The sequence below is a fragment of the Centropristis striata genome, chromosome 21 (assembly GCF_030273125.1).
Source record: "Centropristis striata isolate RG_2023a ecotype Rhode Island chromosome 21, C.striata_1.0, whole genome shotgun sequence".
In the NCBI taxonomy this organism is placed as follows: Eukaryota; Metazoa; Chordata; class Actinopteri; order Perciformes; family Serranidae; genus Centropristis; species Centropristis striata.
Window position 1 is genome coordinate 25,180,891 of NC_081537.1, and position 13,066 is coordinate 25,193,956.

At 38.6% G+C, this 13,066-nt stretch overlaps 1 protein-coding gene across 1 annotated transcript; it reads right to left on the minus strand.

The window, feature by feature from the left end:
• Positions 1-855: 855 nt before the first annotated feature.
• Positions 856-9,674, minus strand: ghrhr2 (growth hormone releasing hormone receptor 2). Its single transcript, XM_059325211.1, has 13 exons — positions 9,621-9,674; positions 8,983-9,103; positions 8,787-8,891; positions 7,771-7,880; positions 7,566-7,663; positions 7,348-7,480; positions 4,081-4,234; positions 3,942-4,002; positions 3,285-3,351; positions 2,327-2,418; positions 2,108-2,237; positions 1,170-1,211; positions 856-1,083 (listed from the first exon to the last, which is right to left on the minus strand). Exons 1-13 carry the CDS (start codon positions 9,672-9,674, stop codon positions 991-993), a joined length of 1,260 nt encoding a protein of 419 aa, XP_059181194.1. The 3' UTR covers positions 856-990.
• Between the last annotated feature and the right edge of the window lie 3,392 nt (positions 9,675-13,066).

The following is a 13,066-nucleotide window of genomic DNA, read 5'->3' on the forward strand; positions in this document are numbered from 1 at the left end:
TATGCCAAAATATTAATACACAGTTCAGATAGTTGACCGAGTAAAAGTTATGATTATGCACACTGAAAACATTTTTTTTAAATTCCAGAAAGTTACTGCATTACCTTTCAGAGATTTATTGTTTTTCTAAATTAAGTACAAATGTCTTCAAACACACTAATACAGCAATAACACATTTTAAATGAAGTTTTGCTTTAACATCAGTAGCTGCAGTATCTTTTAAAATTATGTGCATACAATTTAAATTTAAAGTTTCCCATATTCTGGCTCCAGTTTATGTTTGTCATAAAGAATATTTATAACAGACGAGAACATCTGCAGGTAAACTGTTTCTGCTCTCAGATGTAATGTGGTGATGTGACCACCAGGGGTCAGTCTGATGCAGAAACACTGAAATAATCAGACTGTTTTTGGTCATGTGACTCTATTCTGAATACTAAATTAACAAACTCCAAACTTTTATTTTATGTATTTTATTATTTTTTAATTATCTTCAGTAAGAACAGAAAATATATTCACCCACAGTAACAAACTAAAATCTACACACTGATACTAAAGAGTGAAGACACAACAAAAGATTATATTAATTTAGTGATTTATGTTCAATTTAATCACATTTTAATAAATACACTGCAGGTAGAGCAGGATAATCAATGTGAAATACAGTTAATGAGCTCTTTTTTCTGTTATGTGTCTTAAAATAATGATGCTATCAGTTAAGCAGACAGTTTTTAACAAACAATTTTAAATAATAATTTTAATATAATTTTATTAATAATTAAGTTTGAATAAATTAACTTTATTCTTCAAGATTTCCTTAGAAGTTTTATAAATGAGAACAAAGAATATTTTTGATTTATTCAGCTATCATGATAAAGAAATAACATTTCTGAGTAACTAGTTTTAAAAGTTCACTTGTGCAGCTGTTTTAAGTCATCATCACAAACTAAAAATCACCAAACTACATATAATATTCTCTGTGTTTAGACGTCATGGGAGGATTTCTTGTGTTGGCAGATTGACGTCGTTAGTTTTTGTCTTTGGCCAAAATCGTCTCAGAGTCCTGCGGATCTCTCTCTGCACCTGAGAGACAATAATTAGTTATAACTTTAATGCTTTTAATTAAAAAGATAAAACTGATGACTTTATGTTGTTTAAACTGATCTCACCTCTCCGTTCAGAAAGCAGTAGAGCAGAGCGACAATAAAACCCTGCAGAGCAACAGGAAACATCACAGTTAGGAAAGATTTGTTGCTTCCAGTTTCTCAAATGCTTCAGACTTACTATGTTATTTATGGTTTTATTAGACATTAAACTGTGTATCTTTGGGTTTTTAGACAATTTCCTTGAAATAAAAATAGATGTTTGCTGACACTGGGGTGGACTGAGGGAAACTATAAAGGGCAGATTTCATAGTTTTCTGACATTTTTAGATCAAACTATTATTTTATTAATTAATCAGTGAATGCTTTGCTCTTAAAAATGTCAGAAAATAGAGAAAACTGCCCACAGTTTCCCACAGTCCCACCTGCTGTTGTTATTGCTGTTTTCTGGACAAAATTAATAATTGAGTCCCAGCCCTTATACAGTGCCTTGCAAAAGTATTCAAACCCCTTATATATTTCACCCTTTTCTTGCTTTTACACGTGAAATCATGGTCGATATAACTTGGCCTTTTTAAAAAGAATTTGCAAAAAAACCCTCTTTAATATCAAAGTGAAAAAAGATTTGTACAAAATAGTATCAATTAATTAAAAATCTATAAGGTAGAATAAATAATTGCATAAGTATTCATACCCTTTGAAGTAACTGACATAATTCAACTACCTTATATATTTTTAATTAATTAATACTATATTGTACAAATCTGTTTTCACTTTGATATTAAAGATGTTTTTTTTTGCAATTTTTTTTTTTAAAAAGGCCAAATTATATTGACCATGATTGCATGTGTAAAAGCAACAAAAGGGTAAAACATCGTAGGGGGTCGAATACTTTTGCAAGGCACTGTATCTAATACCAATAATAAGTCTGTGTCTAAAACACACAGCAGCTCTTCTATATAACTGAACCCTCTTTAGGAATGAGCGGTGGACAGCTGAGTCACCTGGAAGGATCCTAAGACCAACTCGAAGCAGAGTCGAGCTCCGACACCGACGTGTTCTGGGATCAGAGCAAAAACCATGAAGTGGATCCCAAAGAGAGGGACGAGGAGCAGAGTGGAGCGCAGGAGCGTCCTGCAGGGGGCAGCAGAGGACAGGAGAGGACAGAAAACTCACTCACAGAAACACTAGATGTGAGAATAATGGCTCAGTATCCGTCTCACCTGTACAGGTGTGTCTCTCTCTGGTTCACTCTGGTGTCTTTTGTCTTCTGGACGATGATTCTGCTGATGTTCAGGAAGATCAGGAAGTTTATCTGAGGATCAGAAATCATATGCAGTAGATAATAAACTGTATCATGAGGTGAGGAAGGTAGAAGATCTTAGAGCTGCAGGATTTCTGTCTGTCAGTTAAGATGTTACTTAATGCATTATTTGTTTAATAGCTTGTGATGGTCTCAACCTGCTGCACAGTGGTGGGACAAGTATTCAGATCTTCTACTGCAGTAAAAGTGGAATACTACAATACAGTAAAAGTCCTGCATTCAAAACCTAAGGTATCATCATCAAAATATACTTAAAGCATCAAAAGTAAAAGTACTCGTCATACATAATGTTTATAATATTCCAGATATATCAGATAAAATAAGATGATCCTTAATTAGTGCCACAAAAGGGGAGATTTCCAGAGTTACAGCAGCAAAAATAGAAAGAAGCATCAATAAAATAATAAATAGAAAAGTATTACCATTTTTATGAAGAGGAAATATAAAATTAGGATCAATGTATACAATATAAATGGCTGATTAATAATAATACATTGATGAATAAAAGATATCGTATTACTATTTTTGATGCATTTATGTCAGCAACACCTTCCTGTTGTCATGGTGGGTTCATTTTCATTTTAACTACTTTATATACTGTTATGTGTAATCATTTTATCAGTTATGTTAAATCTCCACCTGAAAAGTAACTGAAGCTGTAAGCTAAATGTAGTGGAGTAAAATGAGCAATATTTACCTCTAAATGTAGTGCAGTATGAGTAAAAAGTTATATAAAATGGAAATACTCAAGTTAGGTAAAAGCAGTGATTTGCTCACTTCACAAGCTGCTGCAGGAGAAACTTTAGGAGAAAATTTAGGTAAATAAGACAAATAGATGTAAAGCGTGAAGAACTTACGAAGATGGAGAGCAGGATGGGAACCTTTATGATCCACCACAAGCTGCTGTCCAGGTCGTCCCAACACCTGCGCATGAACACACAAATATATATATTTATCATTTCATTTCACCTTTATTTATTCAGGGAGGGCCAATTGAGAGCAAGCTCTCATTTCCAGTGGCACTCTGATTACAGCACAAATACAATTCAACACATTACAATACATATCCATAATAATATACACTCAACAGAAGCACATAACGAATTCAACAAGCACATGTACATTCAGAAATCATAAGATCAACAAGAATGTCTTTAAAATGATTAAAAGGAATCATATCCAATTGAAGCTGAGGCAGTAGATTATTCCATTTAAAAGGAGCAAAATAAACAAAAGCGAATTTCCCGACCTCCGTTTTAACAGCAGGGATGTTAAGAGCCAGTGGGTTATGTGCACGAGTTGGATAGTTAAGAGAGTGGAAGTTTTTTAGTTGTGCCTTATAAATAAACAATATACAGTGTTGCTCCCTTCTTAGAGCCAGTTAAGTCCAACCTACATTCTGATAGAGATGGCAGTGATGCATCATGAACCCATCGCCAGTAACAAATCTAATATTGCAACCATGAACATTTTAACATTTAAACATGAAATATGAGATATGGAGTGTTTCTCACCCCTGATCGTTGAGCCGAGCCTTCAGCAGAGCCCAGACCACCACCGTCACTGCTGGAGCTCCTGCAGGTCAGACTCTGGATCAGTGCAGGAATAAATGATAATAAATAATATCTGTTTAGATATAAACACAGAGGTTACCCCAGCCCACAGCGACATACACCCAGAAGATGTTTCTGCTGTGAGTGAAGCTGCAGAGCAGCAGCGTCTGCAGGTGCAGAGCTTCAACCAGCAGCCAGCAGAAGTTACACAGCACACAGAAGTGGAAGAAGGTCACAGCAGCTTTACAGACGAGCTGACAGGACAAAAACATGTTTTACTGCACAGGAGGGGTCACATTCTTGCTTCTGTGGTGAGGATAAGCAGGTTTAAGTGAAGTTCTTCTTTTAATAAATAGTTGAAAATGTCTTTAAAAACAGTGTAACTTTTAATACACTCTGCTCAGCTCACTCCATCCTCTCATTTAATTCATATATAATTAAAAACTTTAGACTTTTAGCATGTTCTGTTGTGCTTAAATTGCATTAAAGTTTGAATAATATTTTCACATATCAGTTTTTAATTGCATTAAGGCCACGCACAGAAATGGAGGATGTTATCAGATGCTTTTAATTAAGTGAAAGTACTAATATCACATTGTGAAAAGTGCCCTGCTAGAAGTTAAAGTCCTGCACTGACAGTCTTTCTTAAGCAAGTAAAATTATGTGAAAATTATCGGGAAAATTATAGTAGTTAAAGTATTAAAAATACAACTCAAAAAGCATAAAATGGCAAAACTGCCTTTAAAGGCCCAAAGTGAAGCGTTTTTAAATTAAAGGAAAACTTAAAAATTGCAAAATAACTCATTTTTATACCATTTTCTGTATTTTTAGATACTCTGTTTACCCTGGAACCATGCAAGACAAAGTTTTCTTCAAGAATTGCAGATAACACGCTGTGAGTAAGTGATAATATATAATAATAACATAAATGGTTATTATAAGGGTGACTTGCTTATTTAGTTGTTTCAGTTGTTTATTGAATAAAAACTGCAGAAATGCAGCATTTTTCAGGCTGCAGCTTCTTTAAATTTAGAGGATTTTCTGCTTGTCTTTGTCATAAATGACAGTAAACGGCATGTTTGCATGCATGCATCTCAAGTTTGCAGATTAATTTGATATGAAAATAAATGTAAGCTGCAGGCCTGATTAGTTTCTACTGGCCCACTGCTGGCTGCAGTCTCACTGTGGACACGGTGCAGTGGTCTCACTGTGGACACGGTAATCTCACTGTGGACACGGTGGTCTCACTGTGGACACGGTGCAGCGGTCTCACTGTGGACACGGTGGTCTCACTGTGGACACGGTGCAGTGGTCTCATCTGGACATGGTACAGTGGTCTCACTGTGGACACGGTGCAGTGGTCTCACTGTGGACACGGTACAGCGGTCTCATCTGGACACGATGCAGTGGTCTCACTGTGGACACGGTGCAGTGGTCTCATCTGGACACGGTGCAGCGGTCTCACTGTGGACACGGAGCAGCGGTCTCACTGTGGACACGGTGCAGCGGTCTCACTGTGGACACGGTGCAGTGGTCTCACTGTGGACACGGTGCAGCGGTCTCACTGTGGACACGGTGCAGCGGTCTCACTGTGGAAACGGTGCAGTGGTCTCACTGTGGACACGGTGCAGTGGTCTCACTGAGGACACGGTGCAGCGGTCTCACTGTGGAAACGGTGCAGTGGTCTCACTGTGGACACGGTGCAGTGGTCTCACTGTGGACACGGTGGTCTCACTGTGGACACGGTGCAGCGGTCTCACTGTGGACACGGTGCAGCGGTGGTCTCACTGTGGACACGGTGCAGCGGTGGTCTCACTGTGAACACGGTGCAGTGGTCTCACTGTGGACACGGTGGTCTCACTGTGGACACGGTGCAGCGGTCTCACTGTGGACACGGTGCAGTGGTGGTCTCACTGTGGACACGGTGCAGTGGTCTCACTGTGGACACGGTGCAGTGGTCTCATCTGGACACGGTACAGTGGTCTCACTGTGGACACGGTGCAGTGGTCTCACTGTGGACACGGTGCAGTGGTCTCATCTGGACACGGTGCAGTGGTCTCACTGTGGACACGGTGCAGTGGTCTCATCTGGACACGGTGCAGCGGTCTCACTGTGGACACGGAGCAGCGGTCTCACTGTGGACACGGTGCAGCGGTCTCACTGTGGACACGGTGCAACGGTCTCACTGTGGACACGGTGCAGCGGTCTCACTGTGGAAACGGTGCAGCGGTCTCACTGTGGACACGGTGCAGTGGTCTCACTGTGGACACGGTGGTCTCACTGTGGACACGGTGCAGTGGTCTCACTGTGGAAACGGTGCAGTGGTCTCACTGTGGACACGGTGCAGTGGTCTCACTGTGGACACGGTGCAGCGGTCTCACTGTGGACACGGTGGTCTCACTGTGGACACGGTGCAGCGGTCTCACTGTGGACACGGTGCAGTGGTGGTCTCACTGTGGACACGGTGGTCTCACTGTGGACACGGTGCAGCGGTGGTCTCACTGTGGACACGGTGCAGTGGTCTCACTGTGGAAACGGTGCAGTGGTCTCACTGTGGACACGGTGCAGTGGTCTCACTGTGGACACGGTGGTCTCACTGTGGACACGGTGCAGCGGTCTCACTGTGGACACGGTGCAGCGGTCTCACTGTGGACACGGTGCAGTGGTGGTCTCACTGTGGACACGGTGGTCTCACTGTGGACACGGTGCAGGGGTCTCACTGTGGACACGGTGCAGGGGTCTCACTGTGGACACGGTGCAGGGGTCTCACTGTGGACACGGTGCAGCGGTCTCACTGTGGACACGGTGCAGCGGTCCCACTGTGGACACGGTGCAGCGGTCTCACTGTGGACACGGTGCAGCAGACGGTCTCACTGTGGACACGGTGCAGTGGTCTCACTGTGGACACGGTGCAGTGGTCTCACTGTGGACACGGTGCAGTGGTCTCACTGTGGACACGGTGGTTTCACTGTGGACACGGTGCAGCGGTCTCACTGTGGACACGGTGCAGTGGTGGTCTCACTGTGGACACGGTGGTCTCACTGTGGACACGGTGCAGCGGTGGTCTCACTGTGGACACGGTGCAGTGGTCTCACTGTGGAAACGGTGCAGTGGTCTCACTGTGGACACGGTGCAGTGGTCTCACTGTGGACACGGTGGTCTCACTGTGGACACGGTGCAGCGGTCTCACTGTGGACACGGTGCAGTGGTGGTCTCACTGTGGACACGGTGGTCTCACTGTGGACACGGTGCAGGGGTCTCACTGTGGACACGGTGCAGCGGTCTCACTGTGGACACGGTGCAGTGGTCCCACTGTGGACACGGTGCAGCGGTCTCACTGTGGACACGGTGCAGCAGACGGTCTCACTGTGGACACGGTGCAGTGGTCGGTGCTTTTATCTGCGAACAGCACGGCGTCTTTGACGAACACGGCGACGCTCCGCAGCATGAAGGTCAGGAACAGGTTGAGGTGGATGTAGTTTCTGGTGCAGAGCAGCTTCCTGAGAGAAGAAGATGAAAACTGTCACAAACATTCCTTTATTAAACTTTAAAGACTTTCTTTGGGTTGTTTAATGTCGAACCAACCTGAAGCAGCAGAAGATGAGCGCAGCGAGGAGCAGAGCAGCCAGAGACGCTGCGTAGCCCACGCTGTACATCAGCTTCACCGTAGCAAAGAAGTTTTTCTGGAGCAAAACATGAAATATTTATTCATCAGAAGCATAAAGAACTAAATCTTTGGATCCCTGCTGCCAAAAGGGACTTGAGTTAGATGAAGTCGTGTCTGCTGCACCTCTCTGCTCACGGCCTCGTCCTCCTCTGGAGCTTCAGAGAAACAGGCTTCATGATACGGCTCGCTCAGCTCGCTCCACCCGCCCAGCGTACAGCTTCTTGTGATCACAACTGGAGAAAATGTTTGAAGGGAACAAGAAGGGTTCAAACTGCAGCTGGGCCTGAAATACTCTCTAAAACAATAATTTTGTTCCAGTTTACGACCTTAAAAGGAAACATGATGCAGCAGAATACAAGATACAGATGGTATTGTAAAATACAGAATGTAACATACATGATAATACTGAGACTGTGTCCTCATTATTATTTAGATATATTTATATATATGAGGTATTTAATGATATGATGAGGACAAATCAACACGAATCAAACCCTTGGTGAGTTTTCAGTTTAAATAATATAATAATGATAATCAAATGAGCTTTCTTATTTCTCCAACACTGTAAATTCTTGACACATGAAGCTTTTAAACTGAATTTTGTAAATGTAACTTTGGTGACTGTGTTGGGAGGAAAAATTGACAGAAAATATATTTTAATAACAGTTTTTTTATGTGGAAAAATATAATATATAATCAGACGTATTTGGTGTCGTTAGAACGTTAGAGTTTAAACTGAACGTCTTGTTGGTTTGAACTTAAAGTTGAATTATTTATTTATTTATTTTTAAGAATTAAAGATACTGACCTTAAGCCTTAAAATACATTACATATTTAATTATTTTAATATAAAACTATGAATACTGACTAAATAGTAAAAATAAATTGTGAGACATGGCAAAAATGTTAAAAAGTTTTTAAAATTTGTTTTTAATGCTACAATGCTAACTTAATGACAACTACATTGTATTATAATTATAGAAGCATATAATAAAATATAATTATTATAATGAAAAATATTAGATGAATATAATAAAAAATATATATTTTCACCTATATTTTAAAAAGTCTCTTTTCTGGAGCTTCAGTATTCCTCCATAACATAACTGAAGTTTAGAGACTAAAGAAATAATTCCCACCTGGAGGAGTTTGAGGCTTCAGCAGCAGAGGACAGAGGACGGAGACGGTCTGTCCCTCAGAGGACGCCGGCCAGCAGCTCACCCCGTCCCACTGCGTCTCACAGCCTTCAATACAACATCAGAAACATGATATGGAGGAAGTAATGCTCATATGATGTTAAAAAGTTTTTATATTTGTATCAGAAGTAACAGTCACCTGCAGTTTCATTTGTGTTCTGCAGCGAAGCTTCAGATTCAGTCTTCATCTTCACTTTACACTCGTTCTCTTTCTTCTGCAGTTGAAAAACAATCGAACACTCAGGATGACTCGACCTCGCCTGAAAAAACACATTAATACGGATTAATACAGGTTCATTTCATTCATATGTAACGTCCACATTGGTTTTTATAATCTGCATAATGTTATTTTTCATAATATTTCATGTTAATAATGTTTCATCCTCAATGCACCGCTGTAATCTGATTTACTCAAACGTACAAACTCAAAATGTAAGGAAAGGCACATATTTACACAGCAAAATTCATTAAACGCATAAAGAAAACAAGAACAAGTAAATCAAGAAAACATGAGAAAGGAAAACAAAAAAACAACATTAGAAAAAAGAAAACAAGAAAACACAAAAAGATGCAAACAAGAAAAAGAAAAAATAGTGATAAAGAAAACATGAAAAAAAAACAAGAAAACACATGAATATTACAAAAATATTAAATAAATACATATAACTCACACATACAAACACATGAAAAAATGTAAACAGTATAAATACATTACTAATGATTCATAGTTATTGTGTCAGATTGTTTGCAGTAATTAGTTTAAAGTTGAGATCTCACCGTGTTCTGAGAGAAGATCAGGATGTAAACAGCTGCAGTCAGACTCAAGTTCATGTTTAATCCTTTAAAAAGTTAAAAAAAAAAAAAACTTGTTTGCTGTTCGCTGTTTGTTGTTTCTGAAGTTAATGAAAACAAAAATCTTTCTCTGCGTCAAACTGAAGATCTGTCGTCATATTTAACAATAGAAATATGTTGTTTACTTGGTTTTTAAATGGAGAATATTTTTAAGCTGTTTCTTCTGGAGCTGCAGAGGGAAGATGAGCAGCTTCAGACTCAGTCGGAGATCAAACAAAACAAGGTGATTTAATTAATAATTAATGCTGCTCACTGTGGACATGATGCTGAACTTTAAATGCACAATATGTAATATTCTCTAAGTCAAAACAACAACAGAAGGCGGAGCTTGGTGATGTTGTGAAGTCGTGTGGAATCATGGGAGTTGTTGTTTTCATCCATTACAGTCAGATCCTCCTGGTTAAGGTTCCTTCAGCAGTAAAATTCTCCTCCTCTCCAAAACAAACAGATTAAAACCAGTAAAACACAAAATAAAGCAGTTTCACGTTAAAAATCAGTGTTTCACTGATGATGTTTGTTGGATACAGGACGTGTGCTGCAAACTTTAACTCACTTTGAATCTTAATTAATTTGAGAAAAAAATGTCTGATGGCTAAAATCCTTCATCCGGTTAAAATAAAGAATTTTAAACAACCCAAATCGTCACACTGTTAAAAGAATCGCCTAAGTAATTTTTTGTCAAAATAGTTTTTTTTTTTGCCTAAATCATCTCCTCATGACGCCGGCCACCTATGGTAAAATCACCTACATCCTCAGTTGATCAGATCATGTGATTTTACCCCTTTAAGATAATGGCCTATGTCAAGTGTGTGACTTAAGCGGATGTATTATGTCTTAGTCAAAATAAAATGTGACTTTGGCAATTTTTTGGAGCATGCCTTTGTGACTTAAGCAAGATATGGTGACACTTTATTTTGAAGGTGTCTACATAAGAGTGACATGAGCATGTCATAAGCATGGCATGGGATGTGTCATGAACATTAATGACACTTTGAAGTAACATTAATGCTCATGATACTTGTCATGTCATGTTTCTGACAGGCTTGTGTGACTCTTATGTAGACACCTTCAAAATAAAGTGTTACCATATCTTGCTTGTTCAAAAAATTGCCTAAGTCATTTATTTCTCTTAAGTTACATAATTTACACACAGTGTTATTACTATGCCAATAGCCATCCTTTGTTGCATCCTTTTTGATGAAATGATCAATAAATGTCATATGTTACACTTTTGGTGATTTTTTTTCCTGCAACACTTGAAAAAATGAGTTAGGCGATTATTTTAACAGGGTGACGAAATCTAAAAATTGTATCATAAAAAACTCCTGAGTGGCTGCGACCCAAGCTGTTACTAACATTTGCTCACTTTGTTCCTCTGATAACTTCAGAACCACACATCTGAAAACTTACATACTTTATCTGGTCAAAATAAAGAATTTAAAACAATCAAAATCTAAATGGTGCATCATTAAATTGTGTCTTAAACTGGATTACCGGATAAATAGATGATTTATGACGGACTGTCAGAACACCACAACACTGACGCATGCACAAAGGAAATATGATGCCGTTAACATGCAACTAAATTTCAGAAAAAAATCATTAAAATGCAGAGTTCCCTGAGTTTAAAATTTGTTGGAAACATCTGAGTGTTGTGTAAAAACACAAGTCAACATTATAATAAACATAGCTCTGCTCATTTTTAGACATTTTAATGCAGAAAAGTTAATTAAACCTCTGAGACTAAAACACTTCAGCTGAAGATGAATCTCAGCAGGAGTTTCTCCTCATTTAATATTTATATTAAAAACAACACACGCTGAGAAAACCTGAGTGACAGCTGAAAGTTTCACTGAGAGGTCATCTCTTATGGAAGAAATATAATATAATATATTTCTTTAATCCCTGTCGGAACATTTATAAACCCTCACAGCAAAATATACATCTTAAATTGATTAATAATTATAAATTCCAAGAAGACAGAATGCATCTTCACTATCTTCGAATATTATTTAAACTATTTTTTTCCGTTTTTTTTTTCATTTCACATTTGAAGCTCTTTATTGACAATTGAAAATATTATTGATAAAATAATTTTGAAACCCCCTAGAAAGTGGCAGATGCACAATTATTTAGTATTTTCCCACTTTAAACGTCATAAACTTTTTTTTTTAAACGTTTTTACAGAATGCCTTGAGCAATATATTAAACCTGAGCTTGTTATTAGTATAATCTGGTATTTTGAGTCTTTGTTTTGCTTATAATAATAAAAAATATACATATTTTTTCATTCAGCAGTGAGTGTTGAAGTTACAATATCTCCCTCTAGTGTTTGATTCATGTTTTGTTCTTCAGTCGTCAGTTCAGACAGATTTTGTCAAGTTCTGTCATCAAAAACATGATATTTAATAGTTAAACACAGACAGGGAACATTTGACTGCACAATTAATACTTTTACTGTTGATACATGAGCCTGTTTTGTCTTTGGCAGAGAAATAAGGAAATACTTAATACCTTAAATGTCTAGTTTCTTTTCACAGGATTTCATTATGATAATAAAATGTATAATATTTCCAGACTTTTCTATTGCAGTAAAGGTCTGTGTGAGATAGAAACAGACAGCTGAAGTTATTAACAGTAATCCAGAGGAATTATCACAGCTTGGATAAACCGGTGTTACAGAGTGAGAGCAGACGGTCAGTTAGTGTCTTTATGTTTTAACATTATTCAGACAGAAACCTGAAGCTGAGCTGCAGCCTGACGACTCGTTACTGTCCTGAGAAGTGTTCAGATGTGAATCTTCTGTCACAGCCCAATCACAAATACTTTCTCCCTGTGAGTCGACTCTGTTCCTGCACTGTGATCTGTGTCACCACAGAATGAACAGAAACCTGTACGAACCTGAAACAGGCAGCAAAGACTCTGGTATGTTCCTTTAGTCTTTAAACCTCAGGGTAAAGAAAATTATCCTATAGAATCTTGTTTATTTGACCTTTGGCTGTGGAGGTTTATAGATGTTTAAATTATCCTTTTAGTGACAGAAATAAAGTTTTTTCCTCCTAAATCCTTCGTAGAAAAGTGAAATCCATCTTATTCCCAGCTGTGTGCACCACCAGTTGAAGCTGCACGATCTATTGTTTCAGCATTGATCTGCACATGCACACCACTAATATCTTATATAATATATAGAATATGATAATATAGAATATCTAAGGACGTGCAATGTCAAGTAAGAAAAATAAACTCATGCTACAACTTTTTGCTTTTCTCTTCATCACCAAAATGATTCACCGACATTAAAACCTGATATTATATTGCGTTTATTGTGTCAGATTCTTTTTTGAGGAGTCTGTCTTCCTTTTTGCTTGCTT